Source organism: Corvus kubaryi, unplaced genomic scaffold (assembly GCF_017639235.1).
Source record: "Corvus kubaryi isolate FWS band 111438036 unplaced genomic scaffold, C.kubaryi_AGA036_p1.0 66, whole genome shotgun sequence".
NCBI classification, from domain to species: Eukaryota; Metazoa; Chordata; class Aves; order Passeriformes; family Corvidae; genus Corvus; species Corvus kubaryi.
Genome location: NW_024582054.1, coordinates 13,923,611 through 13,950,626, shown reverse-complemented (window position 1 = coordinate 13,950,626; position 27,016 = coordinate 13,923,611). Strand labels below are relative to the sequence as shown.

At 41.6% G+C, this 27,016-nt stretch overlaps 4 protein-coding genes across 4 annotated transcripts; 3 read left to right on the top strand and 1 right to left on the bottom strand.

The window, feature by feature from the left end:
* Positions 1 to 969: 969 nt before the first annotated feature.
* Positions 970 to 4,360, bottom strand: ZC2HC1C (zinc finger C2HC-type containing 1C). The gene is made up of 3 exons (XM_042047779.1): positions 4,187 to 4,360; positions 2,474 to 3,713; positions 970 to 1,805 (listed from the first exon to the last, which is right to left on the bottom strand). The coding sequence occupies exons 2-3, from the start codon at positions 3,704 to 3,706 to the stop codon at positions 1,545 to 1,547; spliced, it is 1,494 nt and encodes a 497-aa protein (XP_041903713.1). The 5' UTR covers positions 3,707 to 3,713; positions 4,187 to 4,360; the 3' UTR covers positions 970 to 1,544.
* Positions 4,361 to 4,484: 124 nt separating this feature from the next.
* Positions 4,485 to 5,777, top strand: ACYP1 (acylphosphatase 1). The gene is made up of 2 exons (XM_042047781.1): positions 4,485 to 4,733; positions 5,120 to 5,777. The coding sequence occupies exons 1-2, from the start codon at positions 4,488 to 4,490 to the stop codon at positions 5,333 to 5,335; spliced, it is 462 nt and encodes a 153-aa protein (XP_041903715.1). The 5' UTR covers positions 4,485 to 4,487; the 3' UTR covers positions 5,336 to 5,777.
* A 229-nt stretch (positions 5,778 to 6,006) lies between these two features.
* Positions 6,007 to 13,784, top strand: LOC121673915 (DNA mismatch repair protein Mlh3-like). Its single transcript, XM_042047777.1, has 3 exons — positions 6,007 to 6,107; positions 6,901 to 10,242; positions 12,496 to 13,784. Exons 2-3 carry the CDS (start codon positions 6,960 to 6,962, stop codon positions 12,594 to 12,596), a joined length of 3,384 nt encoding a protein of 1,127 aa, XP_041903711.1. The 5' UTR covers positions 6,007 to 6,107; positions 6,901 to 6,959; the 3' UTR covers positions 12,597 to 13,784.
* Positions 12,600 to 26,872, top strand: LOC121673684 (DNA mismatch repair protein Mlh3-like). The gene is made up of 12 exons (XM_042047275.1): positions 12,600 to 12,645; positions 13,689 to 13,862; positions 14,509 to 14,579; positions 15,559 to 15,663; positions 17,642 to 17,714; positions 18,359 to 18,430; positions 19,400 to 19,508; positions 22,600 to 22,759; positions 23,924 to 23,947; positions 24,148 to 24,229; positions 25,505 to 25,656; positions 26,402 to 26,872. Exons 1-12 carry the CDS (start codon positions 12,600 to 12,602, stop codon positions 26,477 to 26,479), a joined length of 1,146 nt encoding a protein of 381 aa, XP_041903209.1. The 3' UTR covers positions 26,480 to 26,872.
* The last annotated feature ends 144 nt before the right edge of the window (positions 26,873 to 27,016 follow it).

Here is a 27,016-nt window from a genome sequence, read left to right as displayed (position 1 = left end):
TGATACTTTGTCTAATATGTTACTAAGTTTTAAACCAGTTATCAGAGACTTTCTGGATACTGAAACAACAGCAAAGAGGGGAGAACTGCCCACAGTTAGCTCCAAAACAGGTAACGAATGAAGCCTGGTGATTTAATATTAATAACTTTTTCTTAATCTACAGTTTCAGTCTTTTCAATCTCAGTGTTAGCTATTTACCTGCCAGTTATGAGAAGTCCCCAACACATGGGCTTATTTTACAGCATCAAATGCTTTTCAGTGTGTATCCACATGTCACCATTTACAATCTGCTGACCTTTAGGGTCCACTAAATATAGTCAATAAAACATAGTGCAAGGGAAACAGTTAATATTAGAAGACAGGCAGTGGTGCTGAATTTTTTAACTAGTGTGCTCAATTCACTTATACCTTTCATGAATTCAGGGAGGCTGGCATAAAGGTTTCAGTTTACCCCTTTCCTACCTCTTGCTATCCTGTTTTTTTGAAACACTGCAGTTAAAGCATTGGCCTTGCTTCTCTGATCAGTTTGGATACAGCAAATTATTTTCCCTTCTTTTGAGTCTGCTTTTTCTCTCAGGTTTGTACACTCATCGTTGGCCGGCACAGTGCAGCAATGATCCTTTCTGGAACCTTCATGCTTTTCCAGGGTGTGCCAAGGGATTGATATTTCTGCTCACATATCTATAGGACAGAAGCTCTCCAAGCTCTTTCAGGAGTCAGGTTCACACATTGAAGGCCGGAATATTTCTTCATATTCAGCTTCTGACTATTCCAGCTTAATCTCATTGCTTTAGATCTTTCCCTAGGTTCCCATGAGCTGCTGCTCTGCTACCGGAGGACTTGCAAAAGGAGCCGCTGGAGTTTTTTTGTTCCTTGTTCACTTCTTGTTGCAACTTTCTCATACAAAGTAGTCTTTCTTACTGTGAGAACACTCTGTGACCATTTAAAATAACTTTTACACAAGAGAACTAGTTTAATATATTTAATAATCAGAATCTAGAAAAATCTCGGGAAGAAAACAAAGAAGGGATATGTTTTTGTCATAATTCCCTACCATTGCAGCAACCAAGATGAATATAAGCAGATGACTTAAGGAAGGGTGCAAGCTTTGTTTTTTAGAAGTCCCTAGCAACCTGGCCTGCAGGAAAACTCCATTTTTAAAAATACTAAATCTGAATGTGATGCTTGTTCTGTTACCTCAAGGGCCTGGTTGGTTCAGCGTATCCCTGTTGTTCTATACACATGAATTGACATATGGATTTGAACAGTAAGTGCCTGCTAGTGCTAGGTTTTCTAACCCCTGGAATTTCTGATCCTGAGCTTCTTGTGCTGAGGAAAGGGACATTTCTCGTAGGGCAACTCAGGGCACAGGTCAAAGTATACAAGTTCTGTTATTCAGCTTATACATCCTGAGCTGTTCACTTGCTGTACATAGAAGCTTGCAGCCAGTGCTGAGACTACAGAAAACACAAATGTCTATTGCTGGGAATTGGCAAAAAACAGGTAGGGAATCAGAGCAGCAGGTACAGTTGGGCACTGCCTCATCAGCGCCTCCTCTGTGGTGGAGGTGGGGACCTATTCTTTATGTTCTTGCATTTGGGAATGTGTCTCTCGGCTGCTCGGGGAGCAAACTTGCGTCCACAGTAGGTGCAGGCAATGTAGTCTGGATTTTCAATGGGAGGCAATGGGGGCAGGTCCTTCCCCCCCTTAGCAAGGATTTGCTGCACCTGGCGGGCCTGTGAGACGATGTGGATGAGAGCCTCGTGCTTCTGCTTCCAGTTGTTCTTTCTGGGTGGTGTTTTACTCTGCAGAAGGGAAAGGCAGTCAGAGCAACTGGGACCACCATCAGCCTCCACTCTCAAACTCACACTCAGAGCCCAACCCATGTCACCTGGTCCTGTGCATTCCCTGTTGACATAAAACCCAGCCTGACAAGCTCAGTCCCACAAAGGGAATCAAAAAGACCAGCACGAAGGAGGATGTAAAGGAAATACTGATGGAAACACCAGTATTTACAAAGAGCTTGAGGATAACTAGAAAAGCAAGCAGTAGGGCCAAGGAAGTAGAGAGGGTTGCTATATCTGCTTTGCAGGAACAGAGCTGCATGTTTCCACTACCTTCATTTTAACAGACTGTGTTATTATCTGGATTTTCAGTCAGCTCCCTGCAGCCCCTGATGTCACAGAACTTTACTGCAGCAGAAGTCTGCATCCTAACTACAGCAAAGAAGTGAGCTTTCTCCAGTAGTACACCCTTGACACATTATAAAGCTAAGTCAGGACTCCTGCCTCCATCTATGAGATTGCAAATGGATCTATTAGTCCATTTGGCAAGAACCTTTCAGAGGCAATAGCTGGATTTTATCCCTTAGCCTCATGTACATGGGAAGGTGCTTGCGTCTCAGTCAGATGTTGAAGTGGAAGGAGTGTGAGCAGTACATGTAGATCCAGGGAGGCAAGGGACTACACATTACCTGAGGACTCCTTGAGCTCTTCCGCTGCTGATATTGTTCCAGTTCTGTTCCCCTAGCTCTGGCCTTGCTGGAGTCAAACACTTTCCTCTTGGAGTCTTGGTTCTTGCCACAGATAGTCATGTGTTTCTCAAGCCTGGTGCAGAGAAACTTACGTTTGCAGAAGCTGCATTGTCCAAACCCCTCCTGCTCCGCAGCACTGGCAGACTGCATGTATAGCATCTCTGCAGATGGGTGGTCATCAGAATCTTGGTCTGAGAGGGCAGAGAGAGAAAGGCTATGTTTTGGGGCCAGTTTTGAACAAGAAGCTAAATGCTCCATGGGTATGTTGTCTTGCATTTTGCTGTTGTTTGTTTTGTTGTATTTTGTGGCCACCAGCCACTCCTTGAGTTTCCCCACAGCCAGTTCTTGGGGGTGGAAAGTGGTGTCAGGCTTGGGGATAGTGTCCTCTGCAGACTGTGCTCCACTGAAGATCCCGACACCTGGCCTGTCTGCAGCTCTGAAAGTTTTCTCTCCAGGGTGCCTTGTGGCTTTTTGCTCATGGGTCCTTTCCACTTCACTGTCTCTTCTCTCCACTACCTTGATACGCTCCTTCTCTCTTTGAATCCTCCTAAGTGTCTCCACTGTCCTCCTCAGCTTATCTCCAAGAATGGCCTTTTTCTTTTGAATTGCCTCTTCTAGGTTCCTTCTATCTGCCTCCAGCTTTAGGATATAGGCCAGGTCTGTCCTGTATAGATGGGGGACTGATGGTTCAGGCTTTCCTACCCAAGGGCGGAGCACTGCAGCTAACTGAGACCTCCCTGCTGGAACCATCCCTTTGCTTATTGAGCTTGATCTACTATTTGGAGCTTCCTGCACATACGGGGGACTTCCAGTGCTGAGCAGTGGAGCACTTGCACTCTTGTGGTGAGAAATTGGTTGCAGGGGATATGCACGGTCCACTCCTTCTTTCTGTCTGCCTAGTGATTCAGCTGACAGAACACAGGCCTGGTGGATAAGATACTTGCTCTCTGGTCTGCCTGAACAGAAGCCTCCATGCCTGGGTCTGTCCTGAGCGCTTTCTGCAGACATTGAATAGGAATATCTTCGGTTCTTTTGGGCACAGAGATCTTTTAAACTTTCCTCTTTGTCAAGTATGAATCCATGCTGAAAGTTGTTCTGCTGGTGTTTTGGCTGGGAACCAGGAGCAAGCTTAGTAGCTGGCGCCACAGGAGCCACCGGTGGAAAAAAAGCCATTCAGCGCCTGAGAAAGAGCCTGAGGTTAGAAGCAAAGCCATTACAGACAATTTTATCCAAAAACTGGACAAATCTTCTCCTAATAGTTTATGCGTGGAGGCTGCAGACAGAGGTTATAATAAGTATTAGTGAAGGTTTTGTAACTTCTCTGCTTTCTATAAATCTTTACATTCCTTCCATTTAGGGAGCTCCCATGCTGCCTCTACTGGTCCCAACGGTTTATACAGCCAGAAATAAGACACACTTTTATTTCTCTTTCCGTCTGAGCCCTGCCTTATCACGGTAGCAGCAGAAATACACTGCAGTGACAGAGGTTTCCCTTAACGTGTCCCTCCAGTTCTGGCAATGTGATCCACCAGTATGTCACACAGATCTGACAAGCAGGAGTCCGACCAAGCTCGGCACAGTCTTCCTGTGGCTCGTTCCACCACATCCCCCGAGGTATGTCGGGTGCTCACGCCGCGGGGCGAGCGGGGTTACCTGCGGGGCTACGCCCGGCGCTCCGCCGGCCTCCCTCCTCGGCAAGCTGCGTCGCCACACGCTGCGCTTATGGCCCGAGAGACCCCTCCAGCTGCCCGCGGCTCCCGGGGCCCCGGCGCGGAGCCGTGCCCGCCGCGCCCCCCGCCGCTGCTGGCGGCTGTTGCCGGGAGACCGGCGCCGCTCCGGCCAGCGCGCGCCCCCGGACCGCTCCCGGCCGCGCGGCCGTTCCACGGCGGAACGAGCGCGGCGGCCGTGGGCGGGCCTGATGCATTATTCATGAGCCGCCCCATATGCATTATTCATGAGGTGGCGAATGAGGGACCGGCCCGGCCCCGCTGCGGCTCTTCATTGGCCGCAGCAGGGGGGCCACGCCCCCAGCGGCCGGCAGGCGGCGCAGGCGCAGCGGGGCGCGCGGCGGCTGCAGCCGCAGGCAGGGGAAGCGGGAGGCAGTGGCGGTGCCGCCATGGCGGAGGACGAGGGCTTGGTGTCCGTGGATTACGAGGTGTCCGGCAAGGTGCAGGGCGTGTTCTTCCGCAAGTACACCCAGGTGCGTGCCGCGATCCCTCAGGGCGGGCTGCCCTGCCTGCCGGCGTGCGCCGTGCCCGCTATCAGCCCTCTGCGGGCGCCTTGGAGGAGCCGAGCCGCGGGCGGGCGGGGTCGTGGCCAAGGGCTGAGCGCTGGCATCGCGGTGCTGCTGGCAGCCCGGCCGGGTTATGTAAGCGTGACTGAAGAGTGAGTTTCAGCCGCAGTTTTTCGCGTGAAAGAATATGTTTAGTAGTCGAGTGAATCCTCTGCTGCTTTCCTGCTGCCTGAGCCACAGGAACTTCCTCGGAGGTCTGTGTCTTGCCAAAATTGGCTCCTGGATGCGAATGTTGTTTTATTGCTCTTTTGCAGTTTGGATTAACCTCATTTTGCTTTGCATTGTCTTCTCAGGGGGAGGCTAAGAGACTGGGGCTTGTTGGCTGGGTCCAAAATACCAGCCACGGCACTGTCCAAGGGCAAATCCAGGGTCCAACTTCCAGGGTGCGGGAGCTGCAAGAATGGCTCAGAAAGATAGGAAGTCCCCAGTCCCGTATCAGCCGAGCAGAGTTCAGCAATGAGAAGAAGATCAAGGCGCTGGAGCACAAGGAATTCCAGATTTTGAAGTGACTTTGTCCAGGAAGAAGCAAAGTCTGGAGCGTGAGCTGCCCTCACGGAACATTTCCCCTCTTCCTCACTCATCAGTCAGCCAGTGTTCAGTTCTAGAGAACTTTATTTTATTGAATTTCTAATTTATTGTTTTGCTGCGCTGTTAGTTTGATGCTCAGCTTTTCGCAGAATTCTGGTGGGTAGAGGAAGAGCTATGTTGTCTCTGTTGGAGGGGCTGTTCAGGGGCAGAACCTCTGTTTCCAAGTGTATGTGGTTTGGGGAGTTGTACATGAGATAAATCTGAAATTTGTAGAGTGTGGTGTTCGTGTGAAGGAAATCACAGGGTCAATGCTGATAGAAAACCCCGCTAAAAACATTATTTTTGTGCACTAAATGCCTCAGAAACAATTTATTGTATTCCAGAACTTCACATTTTCTGTAGAATAAAATTGCTTGGATTTCACCTCCTGTGTGGAATGGGAGTCAGATGGAGGGGCTGAGTGGATGACGGCCCTCGGAGCGGGATCTTGTTGCCAAAGCTGCCCCCTTTCCCCGCTGGGTGCCGCCGTGCGGGAGTGGCCCGGGGGAAGGCGTGCTCCCCGCAGCCGGGCCGAGCTCCGGCCTTTCCCGGCCTCTGTGGGCCGGGTCGGGGCGGGAACTACAACTCCCGGCGTGCATCTGCCCCGGCTCCGCCCGCTCGCGGCTGCGCACGCGCCGTCGCCCCCCGCGAGGAGCCCGGCGGCCCGGCGCCGTTGGTCTCGCGCAGCGGCCGTTGCGGGGCCGCCCCGGTCCGGTGCGTGCTGACGGGGCGAGGGCGGGACGCGGGAGCGGGGCCCGGGCGGCCGGGAGGAGGAAGCGGTGGGCCCTCCGTCTGTGAGGGGAGGGCGCGAATAGCGTGTGGTGGCGAGCTGAGCCGCGGGTCCGCGCTGCCCTCCTCAGCCCCCGGGGCCGGGGAGCCTCGGGAGACCTGTGATAGCGGCGGCACCGGATCCCCAGGGACGGCAAGCAGCCCCCTTGAATGCCACTAGGAAACCAGTAGGCGCCAAGGATTGGAAACAGTGGGTTCTCTTTCGCATAAACAGGTTCCTCTTTGCCTGACACCCATTCCCAAGCTTGCTTTACTCCTTTCCTGGATAAGTAGCAGCAGATGCTATTTGACCAGGGTGAACCACTGTGGATTTTTATGGGGACTTAGAGGTAAAAACAGGAATAAAGCAGCTTTCTGCCCAGTTCTTGGTGATGTTTACTCTGTAATTCTGATGAAAATTTCAGTAGAAACCTTTTGCTTGCAGGTCCTTTGAGTTTTGCCTCATATGGTAGGAGTTTGATTTGGGCATGTTGAGTTTGAGAACACAGTATGTTGTTAGTAAGGAGCTTAGACTCAGGCTCTGGCCATTTACCCTAAAGGCACTGATGGTGTGTAGTCAGAGCCTGAACATGAAAATAATCACAGAAAAAGCCTCTGAATGCTAAGAAAACTAAGAAAAGTGTATTTATGAGGGTGAATGAAATAAATGAAAGTCTTTTCAGGTTTTTAATTTGAATTTCTTTAATTTCTTTTTTTCCTTTTCTCTCCATGTTTTAAGGAACATGGAGCAGTGAGCTTCCTGCAATTTCCTGTGTTTCTCATCTATCAGATTTTGACATGATCAAACGTTTGGTGGAAGATGTGCGAGCCAGGCTGCGTTCTGGAGTCACTGTTAACTCACTTGGACAGTGTGTTGAGGAGCTTGTTCTCAATAGCATTGATGCCAAAGCAACATGTATAGCTATCAGGGTGGATTTGGAAGCTTTTAAGATCCAGGTGGTGGACAATGGCTCTGGGATGGGGAAAGAGGACTTAAAGGCTATTGGAAAGCGCTACTTCACCAGCAAGTGCAGTTCAGTGAGAGACTTGGAGAACCTGACTTTCTATGGCTTCAGAGGAGAGGCTTTGGCAAGTATAGCCAACATGGCCAGTGTAGTGGAAATCTCATCTAAGACCAGCAGGACAGCAAAAACATTTATGAAACTGTTTCACAATGGGCAAGCACTGGAAGTATGTGAAACTGAATTGAACAGACCAAGTGGTGGAACTACAGTCACTGTGTGCAATCTGTTCCATCAGTTACCGGTGAGGAGAAAGTGTATGGATCCTGCGCTGGAAATTGAGAGAGTGAGACAGAAGGTAGAGGCTGTTTCGCTAATGCATCCTTCTGTTTCCCTTTCTTTAAGAAATGATGTTTCTTGTTCTATGGTGCTTCAGCTCCCTAAGACAAGAGATGTATACTCTCGGTTTTGTCAAATTTATGGACTGGGCAGATCCCAGAAGTTGCGAGAAATAAATCACAAGTCTGGAGGATTTGAGATAAGTGGTTTTATTAGTACTGAGGGACATTACAATAAGAATATGCAGTTCTTGTATGTGAATAGAAGGCTTGTTTTAAAGACAAGACTACATAAACTAATTGATTTTTTATTAAGAAAAGAAAGCGTAATTTGCAAGGCAAAAAGTATCCCTGCAAGCCGACAGGCTAGTTCAAGTCCAGGTTGCCATCGCTGTGGGCCAGAGTTGTACGGGATCTTTATTCTCAACGTGACCTGTGCGTACAGTGAGTATGATGTGTGCCTGGAACCTGCAAAGACTCTGATTGAGTTCCAGAACTGGGATGTTCTTCTAACTTGCATAGAGGAAGGAGTGAAAATATTCTTGAAACGAGAGCATTTATTTATTGAACCGTGTAGTGAGGACATCAGAGAATTTAATGAAGATAATGACTTTTCTTTGCATAATGCCCCAGTTCTGAAGCCTTCAATTCTTGATGAGAAGAGCATCCAAGAAAGTTTTAAGAAAGCATGTAATGAAATTGTTGATTCCTATGAAATGTGTACCTTGCAGTCAAAAGATGTCAAGAGGAAATCCATTACTCAAAAAAAAAGTTCAAGTCCTATGGAGTCAAGTAAAAATATACAGGAAACTGCAAATGCCCCAATTCAGAACACTGCTGAGTCATCTGATCCATGTAGAAACAATAAAGCAGAGATTCCATTGCCAAGCAAAGATGACACCGTTTCTAATTTAATTAAATCTAATACCTCAGAACAGGAGCCAAAATACACTAACAGTTCCCAGAAAGTACTTGATACTCATTTAAAACCTTCAGAACATCTTCGTTCCTCTTTCAGTGGAGGGGCCAGATCAAAAATAAGAGATGATTGTGGTGACCTAGGGGATTGTGCAGAGAATAATATAAAAGATGTGGGCAGCCAGCAAGGCCAAGTAATACGGGAAAGCAGTAAGGTCTGTGTGTTAAATAAGGATGTTATTCAGTCACTGCCTGAGAGAGAAGACCCTACTGAAACAGCAGTGGGACCTGAAACTGTCTGTGGAAGTTCATTAATGAGACTGTGTAATGAAAGAAGAAACAGGGAAACAGCTGAAGTGATAGATGATGCCAGACGAGGGGCTGTTAGTTCAATACCATTAAAGTTGTGCCTTACAGGCCTCATAAGAAGTGTCATGCAAAATGAGCCCCCACGTGACTATGAACAAACAGAAACAAGTCTTCAATTAAACACACAATGTAGGCCTGGCCCTGTCAGTGCCAAGGATATTTTTGGCCACAAAGTGAATGTTGTGATTCAGTCTTCAAATGCTAAGGGTATTTCTGGTAATACAAATAAAGAATATACAGCTTCTTTTACCAGAGAAGTATGCATGACTGATGGTAATGAGAACAAACCTTTGTCACATCAGGTGAGGGAGAAGATAGCTATGCCTACTGCTACCAATAAAAGACCTTATGAAACATTGAATGATACGGAATTGCCGCAGGCAACTTCTTCAGGTATTCCTTGCAAGAAAATTGTTATTAAAACCACTAGAAAACAGATAGCTGTGCCAAGACCTCAGCCCTCTAAGAAACTGAGCTTGTCCACACAGCTGGGATCATTAGAAAAGTTCAGGAGGTATTATGGGAGAATCAAATCTAGGCTACCAACACCCATGTCAGAGCAAAGTGAATTTGGTCTCCCAGTTCTTAGTTCAGAAACTAAGAGTGACTTTTCTAAGAATGAGAATGACAATCATGATAACTTCAGCAGTTGTGAAACTCCACCTGCAGAAGATGCAGATTCTAATAATACTAGCCAAGGTTTTGGTTCCTTGGAAAAGACTTTATTTTGTAGTGGAGAACTGTCACAGGACAAACGAGCCCTTTGTCGGAGTCCTTTGACATTGTCTGATTACTCTCTGGTTAGTAACAAAAATACAAGTTGTAAAAGATCTTCAGGATCATTATCATCCAAACTATCCAGAATGAAAACTGATCACAAAGAAGTAGAACAACTTGGTGAACAGTTCCAAACAGACTCAAATAGAAAAGATGACCATTCTTTTGATCTTGAATCCTCAAATGATTTTTTGTATAATGTTTGTCAAACATATAAATCCTCGTTGGAAAAAGTGAGAGAATCTAAGTCCAGCATTTCTAAGGGGCCTGCGTGCTCGCAATCAGATGGTGTGATAGCAGAGTCTATGAAGAGTCCTGTCAACTCATCACCAGTCAGCAGTATAGAAGGAGAGTACACAGTCTCTTCAGGCACTGTTTTATCATTACCTGCTAAAAATGATTGTACTAATATAATCTGTAATGATAAAAGTACATTAGGTGAATCCTCAGAACAAAATATGAAGGATACTGAGGTTCCCCCTGAGACCTCACAAAGGAACTTGGAATTCTCTGCCGACAACACAAGCACAGCCAATCCCAGGAATGATTCCTGTTGTTCTGTCTGGCTGCAAGATTTTGATGCTTTATCGGGTAAGACAATATACATCAATAAAGCAACTGGACTGAGCACCTACAACACTCCTCCTAGTGAAGGATTTCAAACTGCCTGTGTTCAAGATATAACAACAATGGCTGTGAATGTTGTTTCAGAGAATGGTAAGAGGGGTGGCAGATGTAAAAATGGGATGAGGAAAACTGTTCTGCTAGATGCATGAAATAATCTTGCTGGCAGCAGCTGAGAGTTTATACTGAAATAGTCGCTGGCTTATGGATAATAGCTGCATGGAAAACAGGAAAGCATTGGGGACTATGGAGACAGTAGAACATTAACAGATCATTTTTAATGAAATGGTAAAAAAGAAATGTCAGCATCATGTCAGTTAACACATAGCTGGCTAGTTTCCATGGGGCATCCTGACATTTGCTGTGATAACAGTTACATGTAATTGTTGTCACATATAAAATGAGAAACATACTTCAAAGTAAGCATACCAGAAAAATACTGTGGTTTTTACCATTTTGTTCTAAATGGTTGTATTTCTAAGAATGTGTTGTTACAGAGAGCCTCATATTAAAATTTTTTCAAACTGCATACAAAATTTAAAGCAACCCTTGAGAGATGAATAAAAAATCTAACTTCATTGAGAATGTGTAGTCTCCTGTCCATGGAGTTTGGAAGGCAGGCTGTTCTTTCACACTTTGTAGCAGATGTTGTGCAGCATTGTTGGTGTTTTGATGGTGGACCTTTTCCGCTAGTGAAAGGACACTGTATTGTATTAGTTTTTCAGGGGCACGGTGTTCATGAGACTTCACTGAACTATCTGTTGGGTTTTGAGTTTCTGTATCTTCCTAATCTAGTTTGTCTGTCTAGTACTGTCTTTGATAATTTTCCCTTCAAGGGATATATCTATGTTTGCAAGTTGTTCTTCATTCTGTCTATAGGCAGATTTTATGAGTGAGGATGTAGCCATTCCTTATGTAGACTCTATTTTCTGCCTCATAATTTGTTTTGGAAAAGTCGTTTGGACTTCTTTCTAGATAGTTATCATGCAAAAAATTTGTCTAATCAATTGTCATAGCCTTTGGTTTGTTCCATTTTTGTCTGTTACTTCCTTCTTTGTCAGCAGTCACAGAAACACTGCTGCAGCAGGTGTTTCAGTTGCTGTGCTATTCCCTTTTATGTATAATAATTGATGCCAATAGTTTTTAATATTTATTGTGTTCTCTTGAAGAAAATTTGATGCAAATTTTTGTTAAGTGAAACAACTTGCAAGCGCAAATATACACTCCTTGACTAACATTTTAGTTTCTGTGGTATACCAGTTTTGTTGCCCACAGTACTGTCTAGTAGCCAGCCAAAGCCATGAGATGTAGCACTTGGCCTTCTATCTGAAATGTTTGAATAGTGTATTCATGTTTATGGGCATAATACCTCATGTACCCTTATGCTTTCAGATGATGTGTAGTCTGTAGGCTTTGAAGACATATATTGTATTGCATCTTTGTACCTCCCATGGCATTGTTTTTAGCCTTAGCAGTGGTGTTATTCTCCATTGTATCGGTGGTGCCAGTCTTTCTTAACTCTTGTTAGCTCTTTGGGGAGACGTCTGATTTTATTCTTTTCTTAGTTTGAGAGCTGGACCTCCAAAACCTTCACAAGGTGTTTGAACTGTGGCTAGATCCTACAGATCTTAGGTTTTCAAAGTTCCACAAACATGTTCTTTCATATGTTTTTGAAGCAAAAGATGTTTGTTCCTTTCAGCCATAGGAATAAACATAACTGTATCCTAACACAGCATTCATGTCTCTTAATGTTGAGCACTGTTTTGGTCTGTTAGTAAGACCCAGGAGCAGAATGATGTCTTTACTTGTATGCTTTCATTTTGCTTTTTAGAATAGTGTCAGTAATCCCATGGTCTTCACTTAGAATTTCATAGCCCCATGATTTATTAAGAATAGTATCTCATACACAATTCTAGGGAAGTTACACTGCGTAGCAGTAAGTGGAAGTAGGTTAAGAACAATCCATATCCTCTTTTTCATGACAGCAGTGGCTGTCTGTCATCTTTTCCAGTCACAAGCCATGTGCTCAACAGAGATGTTAGATTTTGTAGGTTAGACTCAGGCATCTTGGCACTGATTAAATTGACTGCTACGGGAAAATTTATCAAACTTCATTTCACCATTGGAGGCCTTTTTGAACAATGCATTTGTAGTAGGATACTATACTAGCTCAACCTGGTCTTTGTTGTTATGCCAGCTATATTTGCAACTTTTGTTCCTTTCATTATGCTATGTCATTATACTGGTGTATCTTAATGGTCTAACTGAGGCAGGTGAAAATGAATGCTCAAATATGATAATTGTATGGGGTTTGCCTGCATAAAGTATATACATTATTATCCTCAGCACCTTTTCTGATACTGCTTGTCAGAAGAATCATATTAATAATGTCGCTGCCAAGTCTGAAGTCTCACCTTCATTGGAGCAAGTCAGTCCTGACTTTATGAACAATGTATATCTTGAACAAGGATTTTCCCTGCAAGAAAAAGCAGGGAGGTGACTCTTTGTCTATTACATGTATAAAATACTGGACTTGTGTTGATACAGATGGTAGATTCTTCTGTGAACTTGAAAGATAATGTCTTTTCTTGACAATAGTTATAAAAGTTCTGTCAGAGTCTGAGTTAGGCAGCATTCTTCAATTTGCCACAGTTTACCAGGAACTACATAAGGCCATTTTGTCCTCTCCTCTGGGTTTTGTGACAATGGGATGCTGAGTTACTCTGAGTGCTGGGCTGCCAGTTTGGATTCTCGAAAGGATTCTCAGTCCCCAGGGTCACTAGTCCTCACTGGAATGGAGCCAACAGTCAGGAGTCTATGGACTGGCCTAAGATTTTATAGAGCCTTTTCACACTGAGCTTATCAGCACACAGCTGGTTTTCTTTGGCGTTATCACTCTGTCTCTTTTCCTGAATGCACACCCTTAATTTCTTGGTAGAAAGGAACTTTATTAATTCATTATTATTTCACAAAGAATAGAAGACTGGATTGTACCAAAGGAAGGGTGAAATGTTTACCAATGTGCTGGAAATCTGAGCCACTTTTCTTAATACTCTTGATAACAATACAAGTTTGTAATATTAAATCATTTCTGGATGGGTGGTAACATATTGACATATTGTTGGACTAACTGTTATCTCATGTGGGCTCACTGACTTGTAGTTTTCAGTTTTACAAATTCCTGATAACTGTGTCAAGTATTGATGGGAATGGTGCTAGACCGACAGTTTTGCCACTCCTTAACAGAGGGAATTCAACAGTGTTTTGATCTCTGATAGACTGCTATATGTGTCCTTTTTCTTTGGGGAAAACACTTCTGATTGCACTAATTCTGGAAATAATTATTACAAATTTAAAACACCAGCCAATTTTTAAATACAGTCCTGCAGAAGCCATGGTAATATTTTTACATTTCCCAAGGCACATATATCTGATAATTCTCAGCTTTTTACATATGTGTTGTTATTTCTCAATATTAGGTTGCAAAATCTGTGGGATACTAGAAATTTTACAGGGCTAAGCACATGCTCCTTTATAAGAATATAATAATTATATAGCTTTTGTAATTTTGCATGCTGCTGATTATGCAGCAGTAAATTTATTTTTTTGTTTAGGGTTTCAGTTCAGATGCCACCCCTTTAGAAGTGAGATTGTGCTTCCCTTCCTTCCTAGACCTCAAAAAGACAAGACTCAGGCAAGCCAGAATCTGAGAGGTAGGGCCAGCTTTCCAGGACACAGTGTTCTGTGGTAAAAACAAATCAAAGAATTCTCCCAGATGTCCCAACAGGAACCCAGAATTACTCAAGGTCTGTTAACAATGGGACTGTGTGAGTCATCTTAGATCTAGAACTGGAAACAAACCTTTTCGGGTTGAGGGCAGGTTAGGGGATACTTATTTACAGGATGAAATACCCAGTTCTTTGTTGAATTATGTCATGAGTTTAAAGAATAATTACTTACTCCCTTCTTTGTACTCATTCCAGCCTTGGAATGTGAAAAATAGCTTCAATCCTCACACTTTTTTTTTGCGGTGGAAAGGATGAAATAATCTTTTTGGTATGTAACTTTGTCCAGAGGGAGTGGGTAGCTAAAGAGGTCTTTCTTTCTCTACCATCCCTCCACCCCTTTTACAGGCCTATTGAATTGTGCCTGCAGCATTTTTAGGGGGCAGAAAGATGCACATTGCCCTTCCTAGTTAAAACAGACAGTACAGAAGCCATGTTCCATTATTTATTTGTACACTCTCCCCTTTTTATGAAGGAAACAATGAAATCATATTTGTGTGAGGTAGAGGTACCCAGTGAACCTTTTATTGACAGATGGTCATAGTCCCTGTATAATCTATTTGTTCGTTCCTAGATGCTGAAGGGGAGTCTCTCCAGTCACTGCTTTTGGAATGGGATAATCCTGTTTTTATTCCCTGCCCAGATGTAAGTATTACCTTGCATCTCATGCTGAAATAGGAATAATTTTAGATTTTTGTTATTTTCTGACATTGGGTCCCAAATTGCAAATGTAATGATTGTTGCATATAAGTTATCCAGAGATATATTACACTATAGACCTGACAGTTTTGGTTTTTATAGACTGTTTAGGTGCAGATCATTATTGTGGATTTATTCAAAGAGAAACAGGTATCAGGCTAATCTTTCATTTTATGTAATTTCAAAACCAAAACATTGTAAAGTATCTTTCCCTCTGTGTAGGTAGTCATCTTAAAATTAAAAGTTATCGAATGGCAAAATTGTAATATAGTGTCTCTCTGCTTTGTGGACAGAGAGAAAATAACCCGGATTTGAACAGGTCTTAAAAGTGTATTTTACCATAGCTGTTTTTATAGCCTGGCAGGATTACAGCATGTGAGAGGGAAACAATGTTGGAGCTTTTAGAAAAACTTCCTTTGCTGTCATGAGGTAGCATTATCTTTAATCCTCATGTTGTGTGTGTGTAAACATATGTATGTGACCATTTCCACCTGCAAACAATAGGCATGGAGCTGCAAACCACCTGCTGGTGAGTTTCTGGAAGGGAACAGTTCTGTTCAGTCCTTGAGGTGACGTGTGCTCTGACTCATTCTGGGGTAATACATCCTCTGTAATGCAATCCCCTGAGAGCTCACGTAGGCTGATAATTAACTTCAGCTTTTGACAGGTACTTGGAATCAGCTGGATGCATTGAAATTAGCAGGTAATAGCCAGATGGGAAAAATAGATGGGGATAGAAAGAGAGGGATTGCCAGATGATTTTTTTAGTTGGTGTTAGCCTTGTGTAGAAAGCTTGGTTTGTGAAATGCGGAGTTATTTCCAGTTTTCATTAAAGCTAGTTTGTTTGGAGTATTCACTGTGTGTGTTACGGAGTTTTTTGCCATATCGTTGGGCCTTTCCCTGATCTGGAATGCTGTTTTTACAGATTGCAGTTGATGTGACCAGTGGTCAGGCTGACAGTCTGGCTGTGAAAATTCACAATATCTTGTATCCTTATCGTTTCACCAAAGACATGGTTCATTCAATGCAGGTACAGTATAATTTATTACTAGTTTTCACCCCCAAATTCCCACTCAGCAGATGGGATTTGCTGATGTTTCTACCTGGTAGGAAAGAGATATCCAGAAAAACATTTCATATTCCTAATTTTCACAAGCACTAACAGAATTCTTGGTCATGTGATACCAGCAGACGTGTGTCATGCCATATCTTAGTATCATCTATCTGCCTGTGACTCTAAAATTACTTGACTAGCATGGTTAAATCAAAATCAAGAGAGAGTCCTGTTACTGCTGCTTAGAAACATTATTAATTAAATGATAGTTCAAAATACAGCTTTTGTATTTGGTGTAGACATTTGCTTAGCTCATATTTCTTTTAAATCTGTGAACTGTATCTTCCATTTTTATCAACCTTAGAAATTTAATGCCTTAGCAGAGTGATTTAAAAAGAAAATCCCAGATTTAATGGAAAAACTTGAAATTTTGCCCTAAGATTTATGTCTGCCCTTAGAAGTGATTTTTGAAAATGGCATAATAACATCAGGTTTTACTGTTGTAGTGCTTTTTTAATCAAATGTTTTGAATGTTAGCTCATAAGCTAATGTAAATATATGTCTTCAGCTTACATATTTGATGGTTTGCCTGGGTAGAAATGCCAGAGTGGATTCTCTCCCTCTCTTGCATTCCAGTGACAAGAGGCTTATTGGCCCAGCTAGCACTAGTCTTATGCAGTCAGGTGGCTGGCTTTGAGATTGCACGTTCTGACCGTGTGAGGTGTGGTAAGGTTCATCTCCAGGGTGGACAAGGATCCAAATTATTCCCTTACTTATGTTGTGAGTGCATGAATAACAGGAGTAAATAAAGTTACTATAGTGAGTAGGTTATGTTTCACCAAGACAAGAGAGGAAAGATGGAAAATTGAAAGTACCATTTGTCTGTTTACTCATAGTAAGAACTGTTCTTTAAAACTTACTGAATGTTTCTGTGATTAACTTCACCTGTGTAATGTTTTCCTTTCTGTGTTTTTAAGAAGGCAAAAGTAGAGGAAATTACTACTTCCTGTCTCTGAAAAAGCTAAATCCTGCCTTCAGTACCCTATAGCAATTTTGAGAATCTCTCTACAAAAGATTAAAAGCACAAAATGTTGCATCATGCGACAGGAAAATAATAAAAAGAATCATGAGTCTTGCATCTCTGCAAAGAAGTAGAGTCATCCATTAATTTTTACCTACCAGGTGAACAATGCACATGTTGTGAAACAGAGAATTCAGGGTGACCTCTATCTATGTGACATTGAGAGAAATTCCTCCATAACACCCTATTTGAGATCTAACAATAAGATACTGAAAGCATTGTGCACCCATCTCAGTATTGCCTGTTGCTCGGGTTGATTTCTGATGCTTGAGGGGAAGGTGGAATCAAGTCACAGAGGCAAATTCTACATCAAAAAATGAAGGGACAAATTGCTTCCTGTCTTCTGCAGTTGATTAGCAGGTTAAAAAAACGTTGTTTTCATTCTCTTTTGGTGATATCAACAAATCAATTACTCAGCGTCACTGCACAGCTTTCATTCCCAACTCAAGGAGGTTTCTACATGACCATTTAATTCACCTTAGAAAAATTAGTGCTCATGCCCTTATGACTATCTTTGAAAAAGTTTACCCAGACTTTTTTTTCTGTATTTTGAAACTTTCTCTTGGATCCAGAGTAAGCTGTTTCATGACCACTTAATGGTCATTTGACCTTCTGCCAGTATTATCTTTTATCTTAAATGATTTCTGCCTTTTCCATATTTAGCCCCCACTGTATTTACAAAGAATAACTCTATAGCTTCTCAGTCTAGTTTTGCTAGGCCTTTTGGATTAGGAAAGATGTGGCTTCCACTCGTCTAGTTGTCCTACTAGCTATTTGTTGGTCTTGATCCATTTTGATTGTTGTTTCTTTTGTTTGCCTTCATTTAAAAAATAATTTTACTGCTCTGTAATGAGTTTTCTGAGTATCTTACAGGTTCTTCAGCAAGTGGACAATAAATTTATCGCTTGTTTAATTAACACCAGGAATGAAATGGATAAAAAGGCAGGTAAGACTGGTTAATAGCATGAAGTTGAGGTAGCTGTCAAGTGGACTGCAGAGGGAGCACTGTCCTATTTGTAATCTCTTCTTGCCTTGGTTGATATTGTTAGTAGAGGAAAATCTTAGTCTTTGCTTGAAATTTCTTGGATCTTCTTTATCTTTGTTTTGGACATTGTTGAGTGTTCCTACTGCCTTCAGATTAATGTTATAAAAATAGATTGTACTCAAATTGCTAATATCTTTCAGGATCTGTTCACAGTGTCTGGACGTATTCATTGTTGAAGCTCTCTGAAGCTGTACAAAAAAGGCATTCAAAATCAGTAGTTTTTGTAACATTTTAAAAGACTGTGTCAAACAGAACAGTTTATGGGTGACCTCAGCTCTCATTCTGAAGTTAGATAAAGATGTCGATAGACAAGAGTTTCTGACTCAATTTAATTGCCTAATTTAACCACCATTTTGGACCACTGAATTTCTGTTCTGTAGTAACTTTATGTTCTGCCAACACAGCCTCCTCCTCACTTTGTTTCTGTGAAACAGGCTGATACTTATCTTCTAAATGTGGCCTCTGGGAAGTGGTTATTCTTCCTAACCCATGCAGTTATCTGGTAAAAAGTTGCCTATTTCTCATCTGTTGTGGTACATTTTTAGATGGAAACCTCTTGATTTTGGTGGACCAACATGCAGCTCATGAACGGATCCGCTTGGAGCAGCTGATTGCAGGTGAGGATTCAGGTGATCTAAGAAACAAAGATAATCAGTGCACAGAAAAGTAGGAGTGAGCTATCTGGGATGTACAGAACCAACAGGATATTCATTTGTCATCTTTATCCTGATCCCTAGAAGAGTGCAGACATTCAGTATCTGTAGCAGTCATAATATTGGCAGCTGAAAATTCTTACAGCCTTTCCAAAAATAAAATATATACTCCCTATCCACAGAACTATTGAACTAAAATAGTCCTGACATAATGAAAGAGCAGGAAGACTGATAGGAAAAACAATGAAGAGGAAATAGAACAACATCAATAAGTTTGTGTGGTTATACTGTGAAGAATAAGACATGGGATGCCGAGTAAAGAGCATAGTTCATTTGGTTCCTTTTTAGCTGAATACTGTGCTTAAAGCCTGAAATTTCCACAGTCTGACTGTTTGCAAAGGGGTAATAGTCTTCTGTGTAAGCTCATTAGCCATTGGTTTCAGTGTTAAAAAGCACAATAGCCATCCATCAAGTACTTAAAAATCATTGACCTTCTCTTACATCAACAAACACTGCGCAGTTCCTGCAGAGTGTTCCAGGAACTCTGCTCCTTTTGGTCAGGTACTGAAAAAAGGTAAAGACTGAAGGGAGAAATGCTTAATGAATAGTATTTTAACTCCATTTATATCTGACTTTTCTGTGGAAAAATTGTTCTCTCTGAGCTGAACCAAATATATCAGTAGGTTTTTTTGCTATTTAGGGTGACTCTTTTTTGGAACTGGTGGGAAAAAACAAAATGGCATTAACCAACCCTTCCCCAGAGACTGGATGTCTGGTTTGTGACATTCCCAGTCCTCCACAAGTTTCAAGAGAAGGCATTCTGTGGTCACTTTTTAATCCAAGCAGGGGATTACATGCCAAACCAGAGGGTCATTAAGGGTAATGCCTCCATAAATATTTTAAGAGGGATACTTCTAAATGTTTCATTCACAGATTCCTATGAGAAGGAAGCTGCAGCATGTGGCAAGAAGAAAATACTGTCATCCTCCATCTCTCCCCCTTTTGAGATTGAAGTTCCAGAAGAGCAAAGAAGATTTCTACGGTTAGTAATGACAAATAGTTCTCAGTTTTTGGGGATGGCTCTGTTGACCAGGAAGATCTCTATGTATTGCTGGGTTACCATGAAACTCAGGAGAAAAGCTGTCGATTCTTTCCTGAGCTCAGCCCAATTGGCTCTGTGCTGAGGGAAACAGATATGCTTCTTAGGCACGTTGTTACAACATCTCAAGACAAAACCCTGGGGTGTGCCATTTCTGTGCCTTTGCAATGTGCTCTGATTTCCCTGGGAAAGTAAACCTTCATGTGTGGGCCAGAAGACGGCCCAAGCAGTTTCCAACTGTTCCTCCTGTCTGGGGCTCAAGACTTGGGAGTGCACAAAGGAGTGCAGTGCCCATAGTGTGATCTAGGTACTGATTTTACAGGCACTTTTTGAGAAGAGAAGGATGGGGTATGAAAAGTCTGTATTGTGAATCCTTCAGAAACACATTCCTTTTTCCTAGGTGCCTGCCAAGAGTAACTAATGAACACTGTTTCCCAAATGTTTCAGAATGGTGGCCTAGCTACAATAGGATATTTAACTTTTGTACTTCAAGAGTTTAGATACATATTTATTGTTGGACTATTGCTGACCTGTTGGACACTAATCAAACTTTCTTTTCTCCTAAATCCCTGTCTGTCACCTGCCACATGCATTTGTGGGGTTTTTTCAGTGTATTGTTCTGAATTTTCAGATGAAGTTCTGTCAGTACTACCTCGTTACTGTTGTGGGGGTTTTTTTTGTGATTCCTGTGGCAAGCTCTACAGCTGCTGATTCAGTCCTTATTAAGATTGTTGCCTATTACAGGGATACATTTGCTTAGTGTTGTTTACAGTTCAGTAATATTTGGATGCCTTTGTTGTTCCCACCTCTCAGTTATGTTCTTGCTAACACCACAGTATTTGTAATGCTTCTTAGTCAACTTTGATTTATTTTTGCACTCATCTGTGAATGTCTTCCATTTCTGATAGATCTATTTTAGAGAATGGATGGCTAAAATTGAATACAATATACCAAGTGAGAGAATCCCGTTGATTTGTACAGTAGCTTTGCAGCTGTGCCCATATTTTCTGTTTATTATATCCACACCTGATATTTTGTCTGCTTTTTTGGCTACTGGTGCTTGCATGAGCTGCTTGTCTGTTGATGGTCATGACAAAGAAACACAGAGTAGTGGGGGTTATTTTTTTAATTTGTGCTATTTATGTAGAAGCCAGCCAAAAGTAGAAATAGATTAAGTTACTCCTGATAATTTCTATTTGTGTTTAGGATCAGTAATTAAATTTTTCTGCCCATTTTTCATTCATCCTACTGATTTCAATCATAATTTTTCTACTTGTTTTAAATTCTGATGGAGTTAAACTTTGTCTCCAGTCTCAGCTGACCTAAATAAGTTTGTGCTTTCTGCAAATTTGCTTGCTTGACCATGCCTCTTCTTTTCCACATCATTAATAAACAATCATGAGGATATAGATCGGGACTCATGCTGAATGCTGACCATCTGCCAGCATACCTTGCTTCCGTAGTCTCTAAATCATAATAGATGTTGCTTCTCTATCCATGACAACCTTCTGCATTTCCTTTTTAAGCTGCTTTTAAGAGGTGGCATTAATGGCTTTTTGAAAGAGCTAATAAATTCTGAGAGCTACTTTTTTCATCAGGTAAATAACAAATATTCTACAAAAACGAGTAAGGAAGTAAATCAAAAAGGCATGTGTTTCTTCTAAGGACACTGGTTGAATATTCAGCACAGAGGGATGCCAGTTGTGTTTTTCAGCAAGAAGCTTACTGGTCCTGGCTTGCTAGTACTTTTACTGTGTGACTTTATAATTTTTCAGTCTGTATTAGCAGTTCATCCCTTTGCAATTGCTCTGTGAGAATATAATTACAAAAAAGTTATGATTTAAAAGTATTATGTGAAAATCTAAATTCTGGTGTTATTGTTACTGTCAGACTATAACTGTATTCTGTGGTAAAGTTTGGTGTAATGAAATAAATTAGCTTGTCTAAAAGACCTTTCACTTCAGCTATGCTTACAATTTAATTGTTCAGCTGGACCTCTGGTTCACCTGCAGCTTTGGTTCTGTTATTTGTCTACTAAGCATTGTAGTAATGCATTGTTCTGTTGACTCTCTTGAACTTCCTTCTTTATTTTTTCCCTTAATAAATTTTAAAAAAATAGAAAAGCCCAATTGACTTCAATAGCTGCTTGGATTTTGTAATTTCATTCACAATGGGCTTTTTGTCTTCCTGTGCGCTTGCTGAAGGCTATACATGTCTTCTTTTTTTGAGTAAAATTTCACAAGTCATCTTCATATGGAGGTTAATAATTGTATTATTTTCATGACTGATTATAGTAAGTTTAGATTTGCTTCTTTCTTTTTTTTGTTCAAAGAATTTATTTTCTTGAACTAACCTTTACCACCTTTGTTTTAAGTGAATATTCCCTGAATTAATAAAGTATATATTGCTACAGTTGTTTTCATTTGGAAGATAAGTTCTCATCTGTCTGTGAATTCTCAATCTCATTTTTGTGTGTATTTTTCCATCCACAGGCTGACATATGTCATAATTAACTAGAGGTTGTTCTTTCCTGTGTTCTCTTTGCTTAACAGGATATAAAGTTCATTAAACCATCATAAATTTCTTAAAATATTTTTTCCATTTTAAGTATTGTCTAGTACATGTCAATTGAAATCACAGTTCTTTTAGATTAGACTTAAAGTAGTCTTAATGCTGTGTAATTTCAATATCTGGAATGTTTGCATGGTGAACCAGACATCTCGTGCATCTTCAGAAAAGGCAGATTTATATATTTAGAAATAAAGCCTCTCTCCACATGATACAGGAGCTCCTAAATCTTGTGGTTGTGGAACATGAAAAGTGCATGGTTGATTGGAGTGAAAAAACATGTCTGAATGTAGGCTGAAAGGGCAAAATTACTTGGAATCTCATGAGGCATGGATTTTGAGATGGGAAACTGCTACAGGAAGTAACATAAGGAAACCATATATGTGGATTACAGAAATACTTACATGTGCTGTGGAGTCATAGATACAGTGGTTGATGTCTTATTTCTGTTGGGTTTTTTCCTCAGATGCTGCTACAAGAATTTGGAGGACTTGGGTCTTGAATTATCGTTTCCTGAGACAAACAGCTCCTTGATTCTTGTGAGGAAAGTGCCAATGTGTTTTATAGAAAGAGAAGCCAATGAATTACGACGGAAAAGACAACCTATCACTAAAAGTATTGTGGAGGTCAGCTGTGGATATGGGTGAAGTTATGATAGTAGGTCTTGTTCTCTATTCATGGCCCAGGGTATTACAGGATCTCTCTTATGAGTGAGACAATGAAGTCCCCTGGCAAATGTAAGTGCCATCCCTTTTAGTAGCTAAATAGTCCCAAAACTGAAATCACTGAACTATAACTGAAATGATAGGAGACTGTATCAGACTTGGACTAGGGGAGAAGCTAAGAAAAACTGTATATAGCAAAGATACTCCAACAATTTACTGCACATGCATGCTTGAATGGACAGTAAATGCTTGAAGGAACAGAAAAATTATTAAATGAAGGAACAGTAAAACGAATAAATCCTAACAAATAATATTTATGTATCAGCAATATTAAAATTGTTTCCATGAATCTCTACATGGGCAGTGGGGTTTTCTAAAAACCACTATTCTAGATGTTCTGCAGTTTGAGGGAGAAATTCCTGAGGTGATTACTTGCAGTTTCCACTGTAAACAGTTCTCCACAATCATAACTGCTCATAAACTCCTTTAAAATTGTTTCTGGAGCACCATACTCAGACATTAGGCTGAGTTCTGAATCAGTCCAGTCTTGCCATACATCTCTTTTGATATGAAAATAAGAGACAGAGAAGACGATTAATTTGATTAAATTTTCTTTTCCAAACTTGCTATAATTGGGAAGCACTCAAAATGCACCATCCTCATGTGTTTTGGGAGCCAAGAGCACTCAGAATGGTGGAGGAGGGTTCAGATCTGTGGGTCACAAACACTCATTCTTTGCAGATGCCTCAAGATCTCATGATCATTTTGGCATATCTATTCTGCAGTCCTTTTTATTTTAATTAGATCTGGTAGCACCTATTCGGGATTGATTATGAATTAAAATTAAATCCACATGAACTAGTTATTATCTGAAGAAGGGCAGCTTTTCAAAGATAAAAGGCATTCATGGTAGTCTGAGGTATGAGTTCTGTTATGCCCATTCTGTAGGTTGGAAATGTGGGACTTCCACCTAGATCTTTCACACTCTGGTCAGTGTACTACCAACAGCATCACTTTTTCTGATTCTGGCAGTCACACAGTAAATTATACACAGATGTGAACAAAGTAGGGTGGGGGATAGAAGGGAGAAATAGCAACTGATGACATTACCTTTTTTCTTTCTAGGAGCTTATTCAAGAACAAGTTGAGGTGAGTTGCTGTCTACTTCTAAAGTTGACTATTACAATCCAAAGCTTACTGTGTGAATCAAAGGGTGCGTGTTGAGCTTCAAATGAGAGAGTGGACTAGATAATCCCCTAGCTTTTCCTCATTTTTAGTTTCCTTTCTGTTACAGTTACTTTTTCTCATATTAAATGAAAAGTAACATGATGTTCCCTTACTGCTTTTAGCTAGTGCAGACCACAAGAGGAGGAGCACGAGGGACACTGCCTCTGACGTTTCTGAAGGTGTTAGCTTCCCAGGCCTGTCATGGTAGGGAAATTGTACTTTTCTTTCATTCTTTCTCTATTTTCAAACCTTTCTCTCTATACAACACCCTCCCTGGGGCAGTGTTTGGATGTGTTTGCAGCTATTGCAGGGTTAAAGACTGTGCCTTTCTTAGGGATGAGGAGATAATGTTCATGGACAGCACCAAAGGATAAGCAGTACTCTACCAATTTATTAATGTATGGGCCTAACATACTTTCCAGCCTTCATGTGATTCATACAGTTCTGAGATGCATTCATCTGTGTGAACTCTAAACCATTCAAATAACAGCCCTGTGATGGGCCCAGGGGGAAAAGTGCTGGAATCTGCTTGAAAGCGTGCAGGAAATAACACTTAGCCACTCTCCCCAGATTTTTAATTTCCTTTAAGTGTCACAAGTGGTAGTTTAGGTGTGCCTGCAACATTTCAAGTATTTTTGGAAGGAATGCGGTAAAAATTTGCATTTCAGGGAACTGTTGCTTTCCAGCACCTGGCAGTGAGCAGGCCTTACTGGTGTAGACTGCAGTAGCTCCAGCCTCTTGTTGCAGTTCCTGTGCCATATACAGTACCAACATTATCACACTGAAAGGGCAAATGTGAACCAGAAGTATCTGTTTTCTCAAGAGTGTCACTGCATTTACAGTTGGCAGTCAATGTTTTGCGTTTTTGTATCTAAAAAAGTCCCGCAGCTGAAAGGCAGATTGCAGGTGGTCTTGTGCATCTGTGAAGGCTAAAGTTTGCAAACACCTCTGAAATAACTCCCTAATGTTCTGCTTGAATATCCTCTGGATGCCTTTAAGTGCTCACTTGAGAGAAAGGACTTAGTGGCAGGGCTAGCACTTGATCTTGGAAGTAGTACCTGTCAGTGGGAGCCACAAAGAACCACTAAAGCCTATGAAAATGTTATTAACCATTGTCTTGGTTTAATGCTTTTTGATTTGTGATTTTTTTGCATCTTCAGCTGTAACACATACACACAGAAAAGCAAAAAAGCCTATTTGCCTCTTGCAACATTACCTGAAACACCAAAGCCTAATAATCTTACCATCCATCAGACTTGGGCTACCAGAAAGTTTAAGCTATGGAAAACTGATCTCCTTATACAACAGGCTGTTTAATTGAGCTAAGCCCTAAGTCTGCCACACTGCAGCATTTGGGTTGCCTTTGCAGCCTGTCAGCTTATCTTTGGGAGATGCCTTGTTTTCACTGGAAACCACAGCTGTAGAGGGAAGTGGAATCCTCTTTGGCAGCATGTGCAAGAATGCGTATCTCTTTTTCAGGAGCTATTAAGTTTAATGAGCATTTGACTTTAGAGGAGAGCTGCAGGCTTATTGAAGCTTTGTCATCTTGTAAGCTGCCCTTCCAGTGTGCTCATGGGAGACCTTCAATGCTGCCTCTTGCAGACATAGACCATCTACAGCAGGAAAAACAGGTACTGTGTGAGACACACCTCTGGTAATCCGTGTTCTGGATTACCAGAGGCACATCATGTGTGTGTGTTAGAACTAGGATCGTCCGGTTTGAAACCATCACCATTGGCCTTATATTACTTGACTTTTTACATATTGTTACCAATAAAATGAAACTTTAGGACATAAACCATCTGTCCTGTAAACACTTCAGCAAGGATCTTACCATATATTATTTGAATGGTCACATTGACTTGATTAATGTCCTTAAGGTTAAGCATACATTTAAAGTGTTTGCAGTTTTTAAGTGTAAAACTTGGAAAACATGGAAATTCTGCTAGTGGCAAAGATGCTAATTAAACAAATGCTTACTTTCCCAAAGTTTAAGATGCTATAAAATGGGGATAAAGCACAGGAATAGCAACATTTCTTGTAAAATCATAGAATGGTTTGGGTTGGAAGGGACCTTAAAGATCATCCAGTTTGAACCCCTCCTGCCATGAGCAGGAACGCCTTCCACTAGACAAGGTTACACTTAAATTACATTTAAATCAGGTTACATTTAAATTTAAAACAAAATCCTTACTCCCCCATTTTGCTGTTACTGTGCTTTATTGTTCTTAAATTGGATTCTGTTGAAAGTCAGGTGGGACTTTGAATTAGATATTAAAAGAACCTGGGAATGACTGTATTAGGGGAAAGAGTATGGAAGCATTGAAACTTATTTACTCAGTTATGACTTATGCTTCTTAATTTTTCTCCTTCCAGCCGAAACCTAATTTGACTAGATTGAGGAAGATGGCACGAGCATGGCAGCTATTTGGAAAAAAAAAAGAACCTATTTAAAAAAAGTTAAGTCTGTAGACTGCAACCACTAGAAGCATTGGTATGATCCATAAGCCCTGTTGTTAAACTACAGTACCCTGTATGGAGCCAAGTTCTGAGCCAGTGCAGTCACCAGAGAAGCAGAGACCAGCCAGGAGAACATGGCAGGAGGAGCCCACCCTTGGAGCCTGGAGAAGCATCTCCAACATTAAGGAATTGTGCTGTAAGTCTGGGCCCTATATCAGTGCTGGACTGTTGGGTGCAAGGAATTGCAGCCACTTGCAGTTACTAAAGCAAAGCACTTTTTTCCTGCAAGCACAGCATAATATCATAGAAAGGGGAGTTCTAATTACTGTATTTTATAGTACTTTGAAAATTGGAAGGTATTTCTTAATAAAGTTCACACTAAACTCACTCCTTGGGCTCATGGCAGTGAGGATCATGGAATGAGGATCGACCAGCTTCATAATGTATATATAGGCCAACTTAGAATCAAGAAACATTTAACTTGGCAATGAATGACACACCCAGCTGCTTTCTCCAGCTCCTTGCAGTTTG